The 23325-nt window shown below is 43.7% G+C and overlaps 1 protein-coding gene across 1 annotated transcript; it reads left to right on the plus strand.

The window, feature by feature from the left end:
• Window positions 1-5332: 5332 nt before the first annotated feature.
• Window positions 5333-23095, plus strand: LOC143285312 (L-threonine ammonia-lyase-like). The gene is made up of 8 exons (XM_076592576.1): window positions 5333-5398; window positions 6627-6731; window positions 8375-8548; window positions 11348-11547; window positions 12728-12858; window positions 15043-15191; window positions 16853-16942; window positions 22830-23095. The coding sequence occupies exons 2-8, from the start codon at window positions 6719-6721 to the stop codon at window positions 23093-23095; spliced, it is 1023 nt and encodes a 340-aa protein (XP_076448691.1). The 5' UTR covers window positions 5333-5398; window positions 6627-6718.
• The last annotated feature ends 230 nt before the right edge of the window (window positions 23096-23325 follow it).

Genomic DNA, 23325 nt, shown 5'->3' on the forward strand with positions numbered 1-23325 from the left:
ACAAATCAAAGCGACAACAAAAAAAGTCTTTCAAACACTGATCAACATCATGGAGACAGATCAAAATATGTATATCATTATTCTCAGGTCATGTGTGCCAACACTGAAGTTTTTGCTTCTCCTTAGGAGTCGGTATCAAATTTCAGGTTACTGACTTTAGTTGAACGGTTTACTGGCATTCCAGTTCTGGCACAACACTTCATTGTGTCGTAGATTTCTTGTGTTTTGTGCTTTATTCTGTTTGCGCCATTAAAAAGGTATGGTTCAACAATTTGTTCACTCTCTCTTGTCTCCGTCTTTTTGTGAGTGTTATCAGTGTGTATACATTCTCTGTGTGTGTGTGTGTGTGTGTGTGTGCATGTCTGTGAGTGTGACCTGTGTCTGTGTCCTGATGTGTGTGAGTGTATTGACCCATTTGCATGTGTATGCATGTGCATTTGACTACTTTATGTGTATGACCAATTTCGTATGTGTGTGTGAGTGTGTTATGCATGCATTGCACCAGTCATATATGATTTTGTAATTAACAGCTGCATGACAAATTATATATATATTATTTTTAAAAAAACTGACAGATTTGTATGGTGAAGGTTCCTCGTTGTATTCTGCCTTTGAAATATTCATGATGTGTCTGGTTCGTGCTGAAAACCGGTGTGATGTGTGCGATACATTTGTTGCAAGGGGAACTAATGGCTGCTGACAGTTATAGAGGAGTATTGGCTTCTTCCTTCCTGTTTTGTTTTTATGTGTGTTTTGAATGTATTTGTGTGTTTGGGCATTTGAGGTGAGTTGTTTTTGGTTGTTGTTTTTTTTGTGTTTTTTTTCCATTTTGCTGTTTTCCTTACTTTCTTCTTTTTAATTTTTTTTAATATATTTTTTGCCTTCTTTCTTTAAGTCTGTTGGCATAAAAAAAAACAAAAAAACACACACACAATTTTGATGTTGTTGTTGAATCATGTGATTTTTTTGTTATTATGTGTGTTTTGAATGTATATGTGTATTTGGGCGGGGTTGTTTTTGTTTTTCTCTGTCTTCGTTGCTTTCGTTTTATCTGTTTATTTATTTATTTATTTTTACTTTCTTACTTTACATCTGTTGACATAAACACACATTTTTTCTTTATGCTGTTGTTGTTTTCTATGATTTTCTTTTTTGATGTTTATTATTATTTGTTAGTATTATGAGTATTAGTAGTATAATTAGCATAAGTATTAATGGTTTTGTGTTTTTTTTGGTTTGGTTTGATGTGGAACCCCATAGATCTGTTGTGGGAGTCTGTGGTAACAGCAATGCATATTGGTGCCCCATTATGTGGATGTTGATTATGGTTTTTTGTCCACTGTTATGTCCATATATTTTTTGTGAGGGGCAGTTTCCCTGCTCTTTCTTCTGCTTTCCATTATTCATGTGATGATGATGATGATGACGATGATGATGATGATGATGACATGCCTACTGTTATGATGAAGATCTGTTTGCAACTAACATGTTTTTTTTTTCCCCCATGAGGCTGCTGCTGTTGTTTGTTAACCCCTCAGTTGCTGCCCCTTGGTGAAATGAAATCAGTGTGGCAAGAGTTTGAAGTGCAGTTACTTAGCGCATGTAAAAGAACCCACGGCAACAAAAGGGTTGTTCCTGGCGAAATTCTGTAGAAAAATCCACATCGATAGGAAAAACAAATAAAACTGCACGCAGGAAAAAAATACAAAGAAATGGGTGGCGCTGTAGTGTATCGACGCGCTCTCCCTGGGGAGAGCAGCCCGAATTTCACACACAGGAATCTGTTGTGATAAAAAGAAATACAAATACAAATACACTGACAAGCTTTCTCAGCAGCTGCAGTCGAGGGTTAATGGCAGGACATTGATCGTTTCATTGTGGACAAATTTAACTGAATACTTTATTTATGCATGCCAATCTAAACTGACGAGTGTATGACATTATACTTGATGCACGCCAACTTGATCTGTGTAACCGCCTTTGGTGAGCTGTTTGCAGTTTGTGTTTAATTGCAATTTGTTATTTTCTTCATGGAAGTCTCATCTGTGTTACTGAATATATACTGATGAGTTAGTGACGTGATACTTTATTAATTTAATGCATGCCAAGTAGTAACCAAGTTCAGAGGGCTAGCCTTGGTGTATGCATGGTAACCGGGCTGTAACAGGTATGTGTAATGCCAGTAAACAAAAAAAACATATATTCTTTGATACCTCTTATGTTTTATGTGTGTAATCTGTGTAAATAAGACACATTATATCGCCTATCTTCTGTTGGATTTGGTTTGTTTTGGGGGTTAGCCCCTTCGCAGGGAAGGCTGGGTTTTTTCTGTTCAAGTTTGGAAGCTATTCAGAGAATGGAAAAAAAAAAGCAGTGAAATGGCAAGAATGATAAATCCAGGATTAGATGAGTTTGAATTTGACAACATTCTGCATAATATGTTGATCAGGTAGTGTGGAAATAGTGTGGATATTGAAATATATTTTACCCACTGATATACATAACTGTCTGACATACAGTATATTTTGTTTGGATGCAGCCAGCATGACGGCAGAAAAATGGACATATCTGTACACATTTGTACCTAGCAGCGTTCAGTGTTTCACTTGTCAGTGGCCGTTAACCCATTTGGATTAATACTTTGGGACATGCTTTTCATGGAAAATGGAAAAGTAATTGTACAAGTTGATATGTTTATTAATGGCTTTGAAGATACATTGTTGTACCTGTTGGATTATGGCTGTGCAGCAAAAGTGTATACACCCAGGCATTATGATTACCATAGTATTATGTGTGGCATAGTTTAACACCGGCATACACAGACACATGGCTATGTATCGCTATGAGCAGTGATTATGATGAGAAAGTCTGAGGCTGCAAGGGATGAATAAGGCACTCAGTCTCCACATTAACTGGTAAATATACCACACCTACATGTGAACAACATTCTGTGTCTTTTTTTTTTTTTTTTGTTTTTTTTGTCTTTTCTTTTTGCTGACAGCATTCAATGTTTTTGCTTTAAATCAGCAGATTATTAACTGGACGTCTTGTCAGTAAAATGTGTGTGATTGTTCAGATACAGCAGCCGTTGTTCTGTTGATGTTTGGGTGGGGTAGGGGGAGAAAGAAAAGGAAATAAGAAACTGCAACAAAAAAAAAGAAAAAAAAAAAAAAGAATGATCCAGCAATTGAGCCTGTGTGATGCACTGTCAACTGCTGCACTATTGATGAGGGAGATAGAGATCATGGCAGAGGACAGTGTGTTTTGTGATCTGAATGCTTTGGAGAATGTGAGTGAATAAAATGAAACAAAAAACCCCCCAACTCTTCTTCCATCCTCCCCAGCCCCAGCAGTTGGACACAGTCATTCCATGCAGAAGAAATGACGCCAGTGTCTTTGATGGACATTTACTTGAAACTTTGTATGTAAAGGGGAATATACTGCTCTTTCTGAATAAATTTGATTATTGCTTATCAAACATTTCAGATGTGGTTTTTCTTTGTGTTTCTTGCATCTTCAGATGAGTGAGTCTGTCTGTGCACAAGCATGTACATGCGTGCGCACATACATTCACATACACACCACGTGTGCACACATACACACACTCACATTCACATACATGCTCACACACATTAACATGTGCTCACACGCATTAACACACATGTGCTCACACGCATTGACACACGTGCTCACACGCATTAACTCACATGTGCTCACGCATTAACACACACACACACACGTGCTCACACGCATTAACACACATGTGCTCACACGCATTAACACAATGTGCTCACAACATGTGCTCACACACATTAACACACGTGCTCACACACATTAACACACATGTGCTCACACACACACAGACGGCATTGTAATACCACCACCAGTGCACATCTGACATGCAGATCTGGAGTTTGTACTGTGGTTGGATCATGCTGCTGTGTGCACCTCCCCCCCCATGTTTTCTTAACCCTTTCACAGCCAAGCACAGGCATGGTAGAGGACCCATGTCACTGAAAGGTGACCATTCATTGATCTGTTATCCATGAACCTACTGCTCTTAATGTTCAGTGGTAGGACAGGCCATATTTTCTATACATCGCAGGGGGAATCCCCAGCTATTCTTAGCCACTGTCTTTTCTGTGTTTATACCACAAGGGGATTTTGTACTCTAAATTGACTGGCAGTGAAAGGGTTAACTTCACTCAATGCTGCTCAACAGTGCTCTGCTCAGCTCTTCTCAAACCAGCTGTGCTCAACTTAAGTTTGCCTAACTGTTCTCAACTCTCGTCAACTATGCTCAGTTCAGCTCAGCTCAGCTCAGTTTGGTCTTCCCAGCTGTGTCCAATTCAACCCAACTCAACTCTTTTCAACTAAATTCTACTCGGCTATGCTTTAAGGGTTTAGTAGAGCTGAGTAGAGCTTAGTTACGCACAGTTGAGTAGAATAGAGTGGAGCTGAGTAGACTAGGGAAGAGTTAAGCACAGCTGAGTACTGTAGAATTCAGCGTGGTTGAGTAGACTAGGGAAGAGTTAAACACAGCTGAGGTGAGCATATAGCGGAGTAGAGTTCAGTACAACTGAATAGAGTAAATCACAGTTGAGTGGAGTAGAGCACACTTGAGACCTGAGCGATGGGAGTACATACGGACCTGGGAGACATATACAGACCTGGGGCACATATAAACCTGGGGGACCTGCTTCCTAGGTGTTTCTTTTCAGACCCTAAGTTTGAGAGAAAACACTTGTCTAAAACAAGGGAAAATTTTCCTGAAAAAAACACACAACACAATTAAAGAAAAAAAATCTGCTGTGAAGTGTGTTTCAGTAATTGTTACCAGCTATATCATCAAATGGTGTATCTGTTATTCCCGTTTATTGCCTGTTTGAAAATGGATTGAATTCCAAATTTCATTCAAAAACAAAAAAATATTCTTATGGTTATAACTTTGTAAACTTTTATAAACTGATTGCTAAATGTAATTAAGAATTGAACTTAGCGTTCTCATTTCGTAAAGACCTTACTGAAAATCTTAAAACAATAATACACACGCGCGCGCGCACGCACGCACACTCACCTACACACACAGACACACATACACGCGCGCGCACGCACGCAGGTACACACACGCGCGTGCGCGCACGCACACATCCGTACGCACACGCACAAATAAATCCAGGAACAGTGACAGTGCACACAAAATCTGCTTCTCATCGCATCCTTTGTTTTGTAAGGTCGTACGAGGCAAGACATCGTACGTGCACAGCATTGCTCTGGAAACCATTTACGCTTTTCGTGTGAAAGTGGTCTCCCTTTAACCACACCGTGGCAGCTTTGAACTTGCAGTTTCTAGCATACATGTCAGTGGAGAGCTTCGCATTGTAGCACCAACAAGTAGGTCAGCCTGCATGTTTTACAACTTTTTTAATCTCTGTAAAATCCGTTGCATACTGGGCTGGGTCATTTATCTTATATTCATGTCTGTTTATTCTCTGTGTCTGAGATGAACTGGAGAGGGAAACTTCCAAACTAGTTGTCGTCTGCTTGGAAATCACCTCTGGGCAGTCTGGGTGATTAAGAGTGCAGCCGATGTTTGGCCTTCGGTTAGTGATTGGTTTGATTGGCAGTGTGGACCTTGTCCAGCTGATCCTTGAGAGGGAAGCACACGTAACTGTTTAGTAACTGTTGGAAGTGTCGTTTTGCAGGTCAGTGTGTTTAGCAGTAGTAGGACAACAACAATAACAACAACAAATAATAAGTAGGGTAAAGTACCATTTTAGCATCCTAAATATATATGTATGTAAATAAACAAATAAATTTGGAGGACGAACTCTGCATCAACCCGAGTCCCTTTTAGCTTGGTGCAGCCAAAGTCTGAATCTGTCTGTGCCACTCTCACTCTCGCTACTCTTGCTGCTCTCCCTCTCTCTCTCTCTCTCTCTCTCTCTCTGTGTGTCTCTGTGTCTCTGTGTGTTTTTTATGCAAACTTATGCATACTGGAGAATGTTGGTATGGTCAACATTTAAAAGAAGGAGTGTGTGTGTGTGTGTGTGTGTGTGTGTGTGTGTGTTCCACATGCAGTTTTGAAATATTTGATGCTGGCAGAAATAATTATGAAAGAGGTGTATGTGTTGCTGTCACAAACCAAGCACCTAGAGTAAAAAAGAATATCTAGAACAAATAATCAGGTACATATATATAATATGTCTATGATATATGTCTGTCTTATCTATCTGTATATCTATCTATCTATCTGTTTTGTCAGTCTGTATATCTGTCTAGCTACCTATCTACACAAATGCCCAAATTAAAAATATGAAACATCTTCCATTACAAAGTTCATTGCAACTGCCAACAAAAAGAAAATCAGAAATAAAAGAAAGAAAATTCATCATTACACATGATATTGTCATGCTGCATTTGGTTTTGGATCTGCTGACTTAGCTGTGTCGGTGTTGTACTTTGCGTGCCATTGGGACTTGAGTTCTGAATGAAGGCCAAGGTCAGGAAAGTAATAAAACAACTGTTGTATACATAAATGGTTGTAGATATATATAGTCAATGAGTAGTTAATGTACAATGTTAAACCATTAAGGTCAACATGTGTTGGTACATTCTGTGTACAGCAAGGCCAAGGATCCTTAATATTCTGGGTTTTGCATACAACCGAGTGACACATCACCAGTATTGTTTTCAAACATCAAAGAATCTGTCCATCATGGCTTCTGAAGGTAAATATAATGTAACTATTATTTCTGTTTTTTGTTCTTTAATGGTTAAGCTTGTTTTTATTTATGTTTGAATTTTATGTTTTTATTTATGTTTTTTGTTCTTTAATGTTTAAGCTTGGTTTTTTTTTCATATATTATAGTTTTGTCTTGTTGCTTTTTTTTAATCTGCTGATGCACATCTTTGTTTTAGGTTAACTTGCATGTTGACAAACTCTGCTTGGGAAAGAAAATGTATTGGTGCATGGAAAAATATTCTGAGAGCAAAACTTCTTTTAGATAATTAAGTTCCTAGTGAATTTTAAATTGAAGTCTGTGCATGTTTGACAGATGCATGGCTTAAAGATAAACTTTTCCTTACAATTTTTTATTCAAAGGTATACAGACTAATAAAGTAATGTTATGTATGAATATATATTTATAATTCATACATTGGGGAGAAAGACCATACTGCACTGAAGAGTGATACTTCACCATCAGAATAATGTGGGCAGAATAAAAAATATTCTTAAACCATTGATTCCATGTGATTTTATTTTAGAACTGGTTCAGAGTTCAGTATGGTACAGAGCATACATACCGGTACATGTGTTGCCCATCTGTCATATTTCTATGTTACTTTAAAAATGAATGAACATATGCATCATATCTATCTATCTGTCTGTCTATCTATCTTAGTACCTATGAGGCTATCTTTCTCTCTCTCTCTCTCTCCCTCTCTCTCTCTCTCTCTCTCTCTCTCTATATATATATATATATATATATTATACCCCTTATTCCAGTCTCCTACCTTTACTGTTTCTCCCATTTTCTCCCCTTTCAGTTTCTTTGATTTCCTGTCTATATGCTTGACCACTGTTCCGAGGCAAAGAGGCTGAGGAGAAAAGCCCAAAGCCAGGCAGACAAACCAGTATCAGACTTCACATGTACGCTGTGTGGGAGAGACTGTTACTACCCATAATCATCCAGCCACACCGACCCTGTATCACTCAGGAAGCAGATCATGGCTACTTAGTCTCCAGAGACTGATGGACACCTATCTAGCCTGCTCGTGCTCATTCCCTCGACCGCTGGGGTTGTTGGGGGGACATGAGGAAGATGTCATAGCTCGCCACGCCGTTCTGTTGACAGCTGTCGTGAGGAGATCTGGCATCGTCATTTTGGTCCATTCCTTGACGTTGTCGGACCAGCTCTTTCTCTGCCACCCCCGTCTGCGCCCTCCCTCTACAGTCCCTTGCAGGATGGTTTTGGAGAGGGTGTTATGTCGTATGACGTGACCAAACCATGCCATCTTCCGTCGTTTGACAGTCGCCAGCAGTGGTTCTTGGGGCCCAACAAGGTTGCTGACCAGGTTCCGCACATAGTCATTGGTCTTGTGCTCCTTGTAGGAGATGTGTAGTAGTCTCCTCAAGCACTTGGTTTCTGATGCTCCTCAAGCACTTGGTTTCGAATGCTCCTCAAGCACTTGGTTTCGAATGCTCCTCAAGCACTTGGTATCTAACCTGCAGTCCCCCTTTATTCCACTCCACACCCACCTTCCATCTTTCCACTCTTCTTTGAGCTCAAGATTTCTTTGTTAGGTTTTGTTTTGCGTTTTCTTTGTTAATTATTTTCTTCTCAGTGACTAATGCTGAATGCTTTGCCAGCCCAGGGAGATGAGCAGACTCTGGTGACCCTGGAGGACATCGAGGCGACCAGGCCGCGACTGCAGAGAAGCGGGATGGTGGTTCGAACCCCGCTGCTGCGAGACGTGCAGGCCATGTTCCCCGAGGTGGGCAACTTGCGTCTGCACCTCAAGCTGGAGAACATGCAGACCACTGGTCAGTTCACACTCTGTGCTTTGGGTGCTGTTATGACAGTCAGTAGTTTTCAACTGTGACCATCAGAAAGCAGAGGAGGTAACTGCTGTCCCGACTATCTGGGCTAGAATTTGATTATAGTGGAAAGTGTCTTGCCCAAGGTACATCCCCACTCTCTTGGCCAAAAGGGTTTTAGGACAGTCAGCGTTGGGATGGTTCCCAAAGGCCTACTAGCCCCCAAGACTGCAGCACTATGAGCCTATGCAATTTTGTCTTCTAGTTTGAGAAATTAATCTTTTATTTACCTGTGTGCTAGCTGTATCAGTAGCGTAAGCATCACTGACATGAAGTTGTGTAATGGAGAGAGTTACCACTCTTTACTATTTGTTTATCTTCTAGTTTGAGAGTCATAGTCCTTCTCAAAAGACTCAGCTGTAAGTGATTTCCCATTGCATTGGAGAAACCATTGATAATACAGCTCTCACTTTGCTGTTGGCACAACTGTAAATTTGTGTCAATCTGTGATATAAGCTCAAGCATACTGGTGTTACTGGTAGGTTAAATGTCCCACAGCCTTTCACGGCCATCAGGGCAGTGAATTCATATCCACTGTGTCCAGGGTTTAGCATGGGAAGGCGGGGCCCAGTCCTCTCCTTGCGCTGTTTTAACTGTCCACTTCCAAAGTCAGCTACCCATCCACACCTGGGTGGAGTGAGGCACTTGGAAGTGAAGTGCCTTTCCCAAGGACACAGCACCACGCCAAAATGGGACCTTGATTATCCCTGGCAAAATCTGATTGTGAAATCCACTGTACAGACTGATATACATGTGTGTGTGTGTGTGTGTGTGCATGACTGAATGACACAGGAAACGAATGATGAGCGCCAAAGGCAGCTGTCAGTCAGCTCTACCCATGAAGGCAGCCTGTTGTGCAAATAACTCCATGTTGGTAAGGTTCTAAGAGCTTAGTCTCAGACTGAAGATAGACGCTGCTTAAGTATTCATATCGGTCATTTCAATTTTTCAATTTGTTTCTCAGTTTCAGTTTCAGTTTCAGTAGCTCAAGGAGGCGTCACTGCGTTCGGACAAATCCATATACGCTACACCACATCTGCCAAGCAGATGCCTGACCAGCAGCGTAACCCAACGCGCTTAGTCAGGCCTGGAGAAAAAAAGAAAAAAAAGGTGAATAAATAATAGATAAGCTTACATAAATAAATAAATAAATAAATAAATAATAATTATAATATAAAAAAGGTAGTAGTAATGATAATGATAATAAAATAATAATAATAATAAATAAATAAATAAGACAACAATGAAGATAAATAAGCAAATAAATGTAAAACATGAAGACACACATTCACACATACACCCACACATGCATAACAGATATGCACCAAACACACAGTTTCACAGATATTGTTTCTCAATGAGGCGTCACTGCGTTTGGACAAACCCATATACACTACACCACATCTGCCTGGCAGATTCCTGACCAGCAGCATAGCCCAAAGTGTGAGTCAGGTCTTGAGTGCATGCATGTATGACTTGTGTACGTGTTACAGTGGGTTTCTTCTGCAGAAGTTTGCTAGAGAACAACACTTTCGTTTCAGTAGGTTCTTTTTCAGTGCACCAAGTGCCAGCTTCATACACAGAACCTTGGTTTTCTGTCTCTGAACGACTGGATGCTCAGTTTGATTTTCCAGTCAAACTTGACTGAAAGGGTGAGACCGGGATATTTGAACCCAGGCCTTCTTCTTCTTCTTCTGCGTTCACTCGTGTGCACACGAGTGGGCTTTTACGTGTATGACCGTTTTTACCCCGCCATGTAGGCAGCCATACTCCGTTTTCGGGGGTGTGCATGCTGGGTATGTTCTTGTTTCCATAACCCACTGAACGCTGACATGGATTACAGGATCTTTAACGTGAGTATTTGATCTGCTTGCGTATACACACGAAGGGGGTTCAGGCACTAGCAGGTCTGCACATATGTTGACCTGGGAGATCGTAAAAATCTCCACCCTTTACCCACCAGGCGCTGTCACCGTGATTCGAACCCGGGACCCTCAGATTGACAGTCCAACGCTTTAACCACTCGGCTATTGCGCCCGTCGAACCCAGGCCTTCATATTTCACTGTAAACCATTCTGCTGCCTTCTTTCTTCCAGGTTCCTTCAAGGGTGGTGATTACTGTATTGGCAGATGGGCGCAATAGCCAAGGGGTTAAAGTGTTGGACTTTCAATCTTAGGGTCCTGGGTTTGAATCTTGGTAACGGTGCCTGGTGGGTAAAGGGTGGATATTTTTCCGATCTGTCAGATCAACGTATGTGCAGACCTGCTTGTGCCTGAACCCCCTTAGTGTGTATATGCAAGCAGAAGATCAAATACACAAATTAAAGATCCTGTAAAGTGTAATCCATGTCAGCGTTCGGAGGGTTATGGAAACAAGAACATACCCAGCGTGCACACCCGTGAAAACGGCGTATGGCTGCCTACATGGCGGGGTAAAAACGGTCATACACGTAAAAGCCCACTCATGTCATACCCAGCATGCACACCCGTGAAAACAGCATATGGCTGCCTACATGGCGGGGTAAAAACGGTCATACACGTAAAAGCCCACTTGTGTCATACCCAGCATGCACACCCGTGAAAACAGCGTATGGCTGCCTACATGGCGGGGTAAAAACAGTCATACACATATAAGCCCACTCGTGTACATATGAGTGAACGTGGGAGATGCAGCCCACAAATGAAGAAGAAGAAGACTGTACTGGCAGAAAAGCATGTTAATCATTTCTGCCACCTTCCCTCCAGGTTCCTTCAAGATCCGTGGGGTTGTGAACCAGCTGGGGCAGGTGATAGAGGAGACCCAGGGCCCCCAGAAGAGGAGTCTGGTCACCATGTCAGCAGGCAACTACGGCAGAGCCTTCGCCCACTACCTGCAGAGGGCGGGCGTGCCGGGCGTGTGTGTCATGCCCATCACCGTGCCTGATAATCGTGTGGCTCTCATCAAGGTACCTAGATTTCATGTGTATTTTTATTGTTGTACTATGCGTGTGTATTTGTGTGTGTGTATGTGTGTGTGTGTTCATGCATGTTTATGTGTGTGTGTGGTTATGTGTGTGTGTGTGTATGTGTATGACATGCATGTGTGTGTGTGTGTGTGTGTATGCCAGAATCGTTCTCAAAAAGTCAATAAAAGATCATGTTACCCCTCTCTTGCATCAACTTCCTTGGCTGCCCATCCAGTACAGAATCCAGTACAAAACTGGCAAATTGGCTTATAGTCACTTCGAAGGTTCCCATCCTTCTTACTTATCTTCTGTCTTTCATATTTACACTCCATCCCGTTCTCTTGGGTCTTCTGGAGAAAAGCTCCTTCGAGTTCCCAAAGTCTCTTCAAAGACATTCGGTCAAAGGGCTTTTCAGTATCCAGCACCTTCTGTTTGGAATACTTTTCCCCTGGATCTCCGGCACTCACCAGCTCTGTCCTCTTTCAAAAGTAAACTGAAAGCCCACCTGTTGAAAATGGCCTTGGATGTGATGAAACATAGTTCTTTGTCTCCTCCCACCCTCTGCACTCCCCTTGTGTCCCCCTGCCATTGTAGTATTCCTGTGGTGTGTGCACTTGTGGGTTGGTGCTTGAGCATGCGCATGTGTGTGTGTGTGTTTTGTGTGTGTGTGTGTTTTTGTTTTGTTTTTGTTTGTTTCTGTGTGTGTGTGTGTGTGTGTGTTTTGCCTTTTTCCTGCAATTATTTACGTATCTGCAATTTGTTATATTGGTGGATACTGATCTTGTTTTCCACTTCTATGTCTTCATGTGCTCTTGTGTTGTACAGTGCAGTAATATATATATGTACTGTCTCATGTGAGGCGCTTAGAACCCATCTTTGGGGAGCTTGTGCCATATAAGTACAACTTACTATTATTATTATTGTTGTTGTTGTTGTTATTATTATGTGTATGACATGCATCTGTGTGTGTGTGTGTGTGTGTGATGCATGTATATATGTGCATGTGTGTGTGTGTTCATGCCTGTATGTGTGCATGTGTGTGTGTGTGTGTGTGTGTGTGTGTGTGTGTGTGTGTGCAATGCATGTATATATGTATGTGTGTTGTGTGTGTGTGTGTGTTCATGCCTGTATGTGTGCATGTGTGTGTGTGTGTGTGTGTGTGTGTGTGTGCGTGTTTCAGAGCATGGGGGTGAGGGTGGAGCAGTGCCCCACATCAGAGATCCAGTCCACAGTGGATCAGCTAGTGAGAGAGGAGGGCTGTATTTACTGTCACTCCTTCGATGACCGCCGCCTCATCGCTGCCTATGGAACGTAGGGTTCTGTAGAAAAGTTTGAAGTGTTTAAGGTTTTCCTTACGTATTCAGCATTGCCCACATTGCTGTTTTATCATGTTAAAAATGGTTAAGATTTTCTGTTATTTTTTTTGTCATTGCCCACATTGTTATTTTATAATGTTTAAGATTTTCCTTGTATATTTGTCATTGCTCATGTTGCTATTTTATAATGTTTAAAATGGTTAAGATTTTCCTTATATCTTCATCATTGCCAACATTGCTATTTTATAATATTCAAGATGTTTAAGATTTTCATTATATCTTCGTCATTGCTCACATTGCTATTTTATAATATTCAAGATGTTTAAGATTTTCCTTATATCTTCGTCATTGCCCACATTGCTGTTTTCCATGACACTTTCCCCCGTTTCCTGTTCATTTACAGGTAACTCTGTGTAACAACCACACGAAAAAAAACAACAACATGAAGATAGAAATGTAGGAGTTGTAGAAAGGATGAAGGATGGTATTGAGAAAAGAAGGAATTTTAAAAATTGTCAAATTTAAGTTTTTCTTGAAAGGTTTTGGCTGAAGTAGAAGAGTGTGTGTGTGTCTGTATGATGTGTTTCTGTGTGTAGGTGTGTGTGTGTGGCGTGTGTGTGGAGGTGTTGGATGAGGAATTACAGTGACATAATGTGTGTGTGTCAGGTGTTGACTGGAGGTGTTGGAGGAGGTATTACAGTGACATGATGTGTGTGTCAGGTGTTGACTGGAGGTGTTGGAGGAGGTATTACAGTGACATGATGTGTGTGTCAGGTGTTGACTGGAGGTGTTGGAGGAGGTATTACAGTGACATGATGTGTGTGTGTCAGGTGTTGACTGGAGGTGTTGGAGGAGGTATTAAGTGACATGATGTGTGTCAGGTGTTGACTGGAGGTGTTGGAGGAGGTATTACAGTGACATGATGTGTGTCAGGTGTTGACTGGAGGTGTTGGAGGAGGAATTACAGTGACATGATGTGTGTCAGGTGTTGACTGGAGGTGTTGGAGGAGGTATTACAGTGACATGATGTGTGTGTCAGGTGTTGACTGGAGGTGTTGGAGGAGGTATTACAGTGACATGATGTGTGTGTCAGGTGTTGACTGGAGGTGTGTGTGTGTGTGTGTGTGTGTGTGTGTGTGTGTGTGTGTGTGTGAAAGGTGTTCACTGGAGGTGGGTGTGTGTGTTAGTGTATGTCGGTTGGCTCTACTCAGTTAGGCAGCTTGTAGCACAAATGACACCATGTTTGTAAAGCGCTTAGAGCTTGGTCTCTGACTGAGGATAGGCGCTATATAAGTATCCATATCATGTCAAATTAGGTGTTGACTGGAGGGGTGTGTGTGTGTGTGTGTGTGTGTGTGTGTGTGCCAGGTGTTCACTGGAGGGGAGTGTGTGTGTGTGCCAGGTGTTCACTGGAGGGGTGTGTGTGTGTGTGTGTGCCAGGTGTTCACTGGAGGGGGGTGTGTGTGTGTGTGTGCCAGGTGTTCACTGGAGGGGTGTGTGTGTGTGTGTGTGCCAGGTGTTCACTGGAGGGGTGTGTGTGTGTGTGTGTGCCAGGTGTTCACTGGAGGGGTGTGTGTGTGTGCCAGGTGTTCACTGGAGGGGTGTGTGTGTGTGTGTGTGCCAGGTGTTCACTGGAGGGGTGTGTGTGTGTGCCAGGTGTTGACTGGAGGGGTGTGTGTGTGTGTGTGTGCCAGGTGTTCACTGGAGGGGTGTGTGTGTGTGTGTGTGCCAGGTGTTCACTGGAGGGGTGTGTGTGTGTGGCAGGTGTTGACTGGAGGGGTGTGTGTGTGTGTGAGGTGTTGACTGGAGGGGTGTGTGTGTGTGTGCCAGGTGTTCACTGGAGGGGTGTGTGTGTGTGCCAGGTGTTCACTGGAGGGGTGTGTGTGTGTGTGCCAGGTGTTCACTGGAGGGGTGTGTGTGTGTGCCAGGTGTTGACTGGAGGGGTGTGTGTGTGTGTGTGCCAGGTGTTCACTGGAGGGGGGGGGTGTGTGTGGCAGGTGTTGACTGGAGGGGGGTGTGTGTGTGTGTGGCAGGTGTTGACTGGAGGGGGGTGGTGGTGTGGCAGGTGTTGACTGGAGGGGTGTGTGTGTGTGTGGCAGGTGTTGACTGGAGGGGTGTGTGTGTGTGTGTGTGTGTGTGTGTCAGGTGTTGACTGGAGGGGTGTGTGTGTGTGTGGCAGGTGTTCACTGGAGGTGCTGGAGGAGGGGCTGCAGCCTGACGTGGTGGTGGTGTGCTGTGGGGGAGGGGGGCTGGTGTCTGGCATTGCTGCCGCCTTTCACCTGGCCTCCAAGAAACCTGTCAAGGTGTATGCTGTGGAACCTGAAGGATGTAAGGATGTGGTGTGTGTGTGTGTGTGTGTGTGTGTGTGAGTTTGTGTGTGTGTGTGTGTGTGTGTAAAGCCTCCAAGAAACCTGTCAAGGTGTATGCTGTGGAACCTGAAGGATGTAAGGATGTGGTGTGTGTGTGTGTGTGTGTGTGTGTGTGTGTGTGTGTAAGGCCTCCAAGAAACCTGTCAAGGTCTATGCTGTGGAACCTGAAGGATGTAAGGATGTGGTGTGTGTGTGTGTGGGTGTGTGTTTGTGTGTGTGTGTGTGTGTGTGTGTGTGTGTGTGTGTGTGTGTAAGGCCTCCAAGAAACCTGTCAAGGTCTATGCTGTGGAACCTGAAGGATGTAAGGATGTGGTGTGTGTATGTGTGTGTGTGTGTGTGTGTGTGTGTGAGTTTGTGTGTGTGTGTGTGTGTAAGGCCTCCAAGAAACCTGTCAAGGTCTATGCTGTGGAACCTGAAGGATGTAAGGATGTGGTGTGTGTATGTGTGTGTGTGTGTGTGTGTGGGTGCGTGAGTTTGTGCGTGTGCGCGCGTGTGTGTGCGTGTGTGTGTGTGTGTGTACGGCCTCCAAGAAACCTGTCAAGGTCTACACTGTGGAACCTGAGGGATGTAAGGACGTGGTGTGTGTGTGTGTGTGTGTGATGGATGATGATGATATTGCTATGGAGGACCATTTTAAGTTTGTGACCACATGACAAGGTTTTACTCTACGCTTCCTTTCATAAAGATATTCCGGTGTTAACCAGGCCTGAATTTGAGCATGTGTCTGTCTGTCTGTTTGTGTGTATGTGTGTTTGTGTGAGTTTGTGATGGATGATGATGATGTTGCTACAAAGAACCATTTTAGGTTTCGGACGACATGAAAAGTCTGTACGCTTCCTTTCATAAAGATATGCCAGCTTAAACCAGGCCTGAGATCATGCTTGCGTGTGTGTGTGTGTGTGTGTGTGTGTGTGTGTGTGAGTGTGTGTGTGTGTGTGTGTGTGTGTGTGTGTGTGTGTGAGTGTGTGCCAGGGCTTCCGATAACACACAAATATGCACCCTCGCGCTTTGGAAATGGAAAGGATGCAGTGCGTGTTCATTGAATGGGTCCTTGGGACGTTCTGAAAATATAAAAAAAAGGAACACATGAAAACTTGAAAATCCTGTTCCAGAGCTTCAGTCTGATGCTGGAATCAAACGTTGAATAGATTTTCTCACAGTATCACAGAGATTTAGTTTTATTTCGACGGGCGCAATAGCCGAGTGGTTAAAGCGTTGGACTGTCAATCTGAGGGTCCCGGGTTCGAATCACGGTGACGGCGCCTGGTGGGTAAAGGGTGGAGATTTTTACGATCTCCCAGGTCAACATATGTGCAGACCTGCTAGTGCCTGAACCCCCTTCGTGTGTATATGCAAGCAGAAGATCAAATACGCACGTTAAAGATCCTGTAATCCATGTCAGCGTTCGGTGGGTTATGGAAACAAGAACATACCCAGCATGCACACCCCCGAAAACGGAGTATGGCTGCCTATATGGCGGGGTAAAAACGGCCATACATGTAAAAGCCCACTCGTGTGCATACGAGTGAACGCAGAAGAAGAAGAAGTTTTATTTCTGTGATATCTGTTTTTTTGTGAAGTGCTGTAGGAGGATGTGATTGTTGCGTTTACTGTCCACAGCCAACGCCATGTGGGAAAGCATGCGTGCCGGTCACGCTGTGACCAAACCTCCCAAGTCTGTAGCATCAGGCTTGTCTCCTCCTTTTGCTGGTGGGTGACGCTATCTGTTCTGTGTGACTGTCAATTGCTGCTCCACAGTGCTGTGATGTGTTGTACGTCCTGGGAATGATCAGGCTGTTGTTTGCATGTGTGTGTGTTGTGTGTGTGTGTGTGTGTGTGTGTGTGTAATAATAATAAATAATAATAATAATAATGGTACTTATATAGCGCTGAATCTTGTGCAGAGACAAATCTAAGCGCTTTCGCACCAGTCATTCTCACGCACGCATAACTCTAAAACTGGAGAAACTAAAGACAAGGAAGAGGCAGGGAAGGGAGGCTATTTTGGGAAGAGGTGGGTTTTAAGGCCAGACTTGAAAGAGCTGAGTGTGGAGACTTGACGAAGCGAAAGAGGAAGTTCATTCCAATTGCAAGGTCCAGAGACAGAGAAAGAACGGCGGCCGACAGTCGAGAGTTTGAATCTGGGTATGTGTAAGTGGAGTGGATCCGAAGCTGATCGTAGTGAGCGAGATGGAGTGTAGAGGTGAAGGCAGCCACAGAGATAGGAAGGGGCTGATTTGTGAATACATTTGTATTTAGTATAGTATAAGTAGTTTGTGTGTAGTATAAGTAGTAGTAGTAGTAGTAGTGTAGTGTTGTATTGTATAACTCATTTTGTCACAAGAGATTTCTCTGAGTGAAATTTGGACTGTCCCTGAGGAGAGCATGTCGCTACAGTGAGAGCGTCGCCCTTGTTTTTTCTGCATGCAAGTGAATTTGTATTCAGATCTAAAGTGGATTTTTTAACAGAATTTTGCAAGGGACAACTTTTTTGTTGCCGTGGGTCCTTTTACATGCGCTAAGTGCATGCTACACACAGGTCCTTGGTTTATGGTTTCATCCGAATGACTAGCGTCCAGACCACCACCCAAGGTCTGGTGGAGGAGGCATAGAATACTGGTGAATGTAGGGTTCGAACCAGTGTGCTCAGATTCTCTCACTTCCTGCACGGACTCAGTACCACGAGGCTACTGGCAGTAGTTGTGGTCATTTTCCATTTTACACTTTCAGTGATATTACCTAGGGGTAAGGGGGAGGCATTGTGTGTGTGTGTGTGTGTGTGTGTGTGGTGTGTGTGGTGTGTGTTTGTGTGTTGTGTTCTTTGTGTTTGCATTTCTTTTAACTGCACTTAAACATTTCAGATTTAGAATCAGAAGTAATAGAAGCACCACCAAACACCAATAACATTATTGCACTAAAACTACTGTACACTAAAAACAAGTTCACATAGATTTGCATATTCATGTTGTGACATGTTCTTGATTAACTTTATGTTTTTTCGTATTTCAACAATTTTCATACATGGACAAATGTTCAAGCTGCATCTCTGCCATATGAATATGTTTTTTTTTCATTTTATGGATGAGTTTTGTTTTTGTGTATGTGTTTTTGTGTTGTTGTTTTTTTGTGATTTGTTGTTATTGAGTATGATGATGATGATGTGAATGTTTGAATGCATGCATAATGAAATGAAATGAATTTGATTTGTATAGTGTGCAAAATAAATGCCCACACTTACTGACTTAGGCTACACTGTTCGTTCACAGTGCCACCCATACACAAACACAGATATGAACAGCAAGAATCACATGCTTGTGTGGTTGTGGGGGGGTGCATGTAAATGTAGGGAAGTGTGTGGCTGTAGAAGCATGCAGATGCATAATTATCTTCTTTTCACGGATTGTCACGGCTGCCCCCTAAACTGACATCACAACCACACATCCCCTCCCTACCCTGTCCTCTCTCTTTAACTCACTCAGTACGGCCAGTCCTCTCTTCTCCTCTACACAGACCCCTCGGATGTCCAGAGGGTGTCTGAATGACCCAACCTTTAGCTTCCGTCGTCAGAACTATGGTATTCTTTGTCAACATTCACCTCTTCAGTATAAGAGCCTTCCGCTTGCAATATTTTGATGATGGTAATTGGGATGAAATGCTGTTAACGTCGTCTCTTTCGCTGTTCGTATGGAGAGAGTTAACCCTTGCAGGCAAAAAGGAGATACGGACATTTTGTTCTTTGTTGTCAAGCACTGAGTGACATTAGAGACAGACTGATTCAGCCTGAATTACTTAAAACAGTCTTGTGTATTTTAAGTGAGTATGTTGTAAAGTCCTGACGTTACTGTTGCATATAATTTATCTCAGGACTTGTATACTCAACCTCTAATTCTAGAGAAATAGCAATGTCCTTGCTTGTTCTGTTGCATCTGGTCAAGATATATTTATTGTTTTTGATTTAACTCATTCTGCCGTTCGCCGAAGCTTTGCTGAAATGACAGTGTACATTGAATCCTGATTCATCAAACTGGTTTGTTGACCTTTGAACTAAGTGTGAACTAAGGGACACAGCTGTTGATAAAGCTCCAGGCAATTTACTGATGAAGTTTGGGCATTTTTGTTATTACCTTTTTCTTGCACAAGTTTTGTTGATCATAGCTGAGAAAATCATGTTTCACTACTCATCAAGTATTAGAAAAAGTGTTCTGAGATGTATACAGTGCTTTTGCTTCTGACAACGGTATTTCGAATGATTGTTGTAAACATTGACAGATGAGGCATTGTGTGAATGATTTACACAAATTTATCATTCTTTGACTTTCTAAATCTATAAAAAAAAATAAAAAAATTTTTAAATGACAACGAAAACCTTGCACAAGCCATCATTGTGGCAGTACTGAAAGGTTTACCCATTCCATTCCTCTTGACACATACCGCTGTGTGATAGTGTGAATTGTTTGTACACCTAAAACCTTGCACATAGCTGTCATCAAGGCAATACTGACAGCTAAAGGTTTAATCATTTTGTGCTCATCACACTTTCTGTTGTGTGACGTTATAAATTGTTTGTCCATCCAGAGATGCCAACTGTTACCATTTCACCGTATTTGTTACGCCAGATCGCAGTTTGTTCCAATGTTACGCCAACGTCAAAATTGTTCTGACGAGTTCATTTTTCAACTACATAGCATGGTCACATGCTTTCCTGTCGTAACATTACCCAGGCCCTCTAGACCTATCGATCCCGAGGCCAAGGCAGTCATGTATAACCTTGGTCTCCTGTGATGATGCTCAGCTAATCACGTGCGTGTTTACATTGAAACAGCATTGAGTGGGCCTAATCAGCTTAATCGTTTGCCTGAAGAAGAGAGAATGTGGCTGAATCAAGTTGCGTCTTGGTGAAGCAGCGTCTGTGCCCGGTGGATTGAGCTGTGGAGTGCAAGGAAGGAACATGTGGCTGGAAAAAGAGAAGTCAGCCATGGATTGTGATTGTGAGGAACAAGACAAGGAAAGACCAGGGAAGTGACACAGTGCTACAGATGTCTCAGCCGTAAAGAAGGGGAGTGACACAGTGCTACAGATGTCTCAGCTGTAAAGAAGGGAAGCGACACAGTGCTACAGATGTCTCAGCTGTAAAGAAGGGAAGTGACACAGTGCTACAGATGTCTCAGCCGTAAAGAAGGGGAGTGACACAGTGCTACAGATGTCTCAGCTGTAAAGAAGGGAAGCGACACAGTGCTACAGATGTCTCAGCTGTAAAGAAGTGACACAGTGCTACAGATGTCTCAGCTGTAAAGAAGGGAAGTGACACAGTGCTACAGATGTCTCAGCTGTAAAGAAGGGGAGCGACACAGTGCTACAGATGTCTCAGCTGTAAAGAAGGGAAGTGACACAGTGCTACAGATGTCTCAGCTGTAAAGAAGGGAAGTGACAGTGCTGCAGATGTCTCAGCTGTAAAGAAGGGGAGTGACACAGTGCTACAGATGTCTCAGCTGTAAAGAAGGGAAGTGACACAGTGCTACAGATGTCTCAGCTGTAAAGAAGGGAAGTGACAGTGCTGCAGATGTCTCAGCTGTAAAGAAGGGGAGTGACACAGTGCTACAGATGTCTCAGCTGTAAAGAAGGGAAGTGACACAGTGCTACAGATGTCTCAGCTGTAAAGAAGGGAAGCGACACAGTGCTACAGATGTCTCAGCTGTAAAGAAGGGAAGTGACACAGTGCTACAGATGTCTCAGCTGTAAAGAAGGGAAGTGACACAGTGCTACAGATGTCTCAGCTGTAAAGAAGGGAAGCGACACAGTGCTACAGATGTCTCAGCTGTAAAGAAGGGAAGTGACACAGTGCTACAGATGTCTCAGCTGTAAAGAAGGGGAGTGACACAGTGCTACAGATGTCTCAGCTGTAAAGAAGGGGAGTGACACAGTGCTACAGATGTCTCAGCTGTAAAGAAGGGGAGTGACACAGTGCTACAGATGTCTCAGCTGTAAAGAAGGGAAGTGACACAGTGCTACAGATGTCTCAGCTGTAAAGAAGGGGAGTGACACAGTGCTACAGATGTCTCAGCTGTAAAGAAGGGGAGTGACACAGTGCTACAGATGTCTCAGCTGTAAAGAAGGGGAGTGACACAGTGCTACAGATGTCTCAGCTGTAAAGAAGGGGAGTGACACAGTGCTACAGATGTCTCAGCTGTAAAGAAGTGACACAGTGCTACAGATGTCTCAGCTGTAAAGAAGGGGAGTGACACAGTGCTACAGATGTCTCAGCTGTAAAGAAGTGACACAGTGCTACAGATGTCTCAGCTGTAAAGAAGGGGAGTGACACAGTGCTACAGATGTCTCAGCTGTAAAGAAGGGAAGTGACACAGTGCTACAGATGTCTCAGCTGTAAAGAAGGGAAGTGACACAGTGCTACAGATGTCTCAGCTGTAAAGAAGGGAAGTGACACAGTGCTAGAGATGTCTCAGCTGTAAAGAAGGGGAGTGACACAGTGCTACAGATGTCTCAGCTGTAAAGAAGAGAAGTGACACAGCGCTACAGATGTCTCAGCTGTAAAGAAGAGAAGTGACACAGTGCTACAGATGTCTCAGCTGTAAAGAAGGGAAGTGACACAGTGCTACAGATGTCTCAGCTGTAAAGAAGGGAAGTGACACAGTGCTACAGATGTCTCAGCTGTAAAGAAGGGAAGTGACACAGCGCTACAGATGTCTCAGCTGTAAAGAAGGGAAGTGACACAGCGCTACAGATGTCTCAGCTGTAAAGAAGGGAAGTGACACAGTGCTACAGATGTCTCAGCTGTAAAAAAGTGACACAGTGCTACAGATGTCTCAGCTGTAAAGAAGGGAAGTGACACAGCGCTACAGATGTCTCAGCTGTAAAGAAGTGACACAGTGCTACAGATGTCTCAGCTGTAAAGAAGGGAAGTGACACAGTGCTACAGATGTCTCAGCTGTAAAAAAGTGACACAGCGCTACAGATGTCTCAGCTGTAAAGAAGCAGTGGTGGGAACAGAAGTTTCGCCAAACGTACACTGAAAAATATCCGTGCACCATGCCCCCCATTTTGAGGAACTTGCATGCTCGTTGAACTGTGTGCGAGTTTGTTTGCTGATGTGGCTCGGAGTCCGAGTGTGTTCCTACTAAATTCAAAATGCTCTTACCTAGTTTCCTAATTGTTCCTGCAAACACTTGATTGGGGTTGACATTTGTGTGCAGAGACAAATAGAAACACTTATTGTGATTTGTTTGTATGTTTGATAGTCAGTCATGCTCGACTATGACCATCAGAACAGCAGAGGAGGTAACTGCTGTCCTGACTATCTGGGCTAGAATTTGATTATAATGGAGAGTGTTTTGCCCAAGTAACATCCCCATTCTCTCGGCCAAGAGGGTTTTAGGACAGTCGGCGTTGGGATGGTTACAAAAAGGCCAACAATAGCCCCCAAGGCTGCAGCACTAAGAGCCAGTGCAATTTTGCCTCCTGGCTTGAGTCACAGTTCTTCACAAAAGACAAAGCCGTAAATGATGTTTCCACTGCAGTGGAAATGACACAGCTCTCACTTTGCTGTTGGCAATAATGATAACGGATCCATTCCCCCTGACAGGCAAGCTGTGCTACGCTCACTGCCGGCAGTACGTGGAGGCCGTGCTGCTGGTGTCGGACCAGGAGATCCTGCAGGCCATGGGCACCCTCCTCCACCGCGGCCTCAAGGCCGAACCCTCCGGCTGCGCGGCCATGGCCGCCTTGCTGTGCGGCCGGGTGCCGGACGTGGAGGGCAAGGACGTGCTGGTGGTGGTGACGGGGGGAAACGTCAGTGTGGAGGAGCTGCACAGTCACCTCCCTTCTCCCCTGGGAGGGGGCGTTGTTTGATTGGTTGGTGGTGGGGGGTCGGGGGTGGGGTGGGGGGGTAAAGTTACACAGTCACCTCCCTTCTCCCCTGGGAGGGGGCGTTGTTTGAGTTGGTGGTGAGGGGTTGGGAGGGGATGGGGGGGGGGGGGGGGGTTAGGGGGTAAAGTCACCTCCCTTTGCCCCTGGTAGGGGGTGTTTGAGTTGTGGACGTTGGTTGGTTGGTGGTGGGGGATGCAGGAGGGGGTGTAAGG

The sequence above is a fragment of the Babylonia areolata genome, chromosome 8, assembly GCF_041734735.1.
Source record: "Babylonia areolata isolate BAREFJ2019XMU chromosome 8, ASM4173473v1, whole genome shotgun sequence".
Lineage (NCBI taxonomy): Eukaryota > Metazoa > Mollusca > Gastropoda > Neogastropoda > Buccinidae > Babylonia > Babylonia areolata.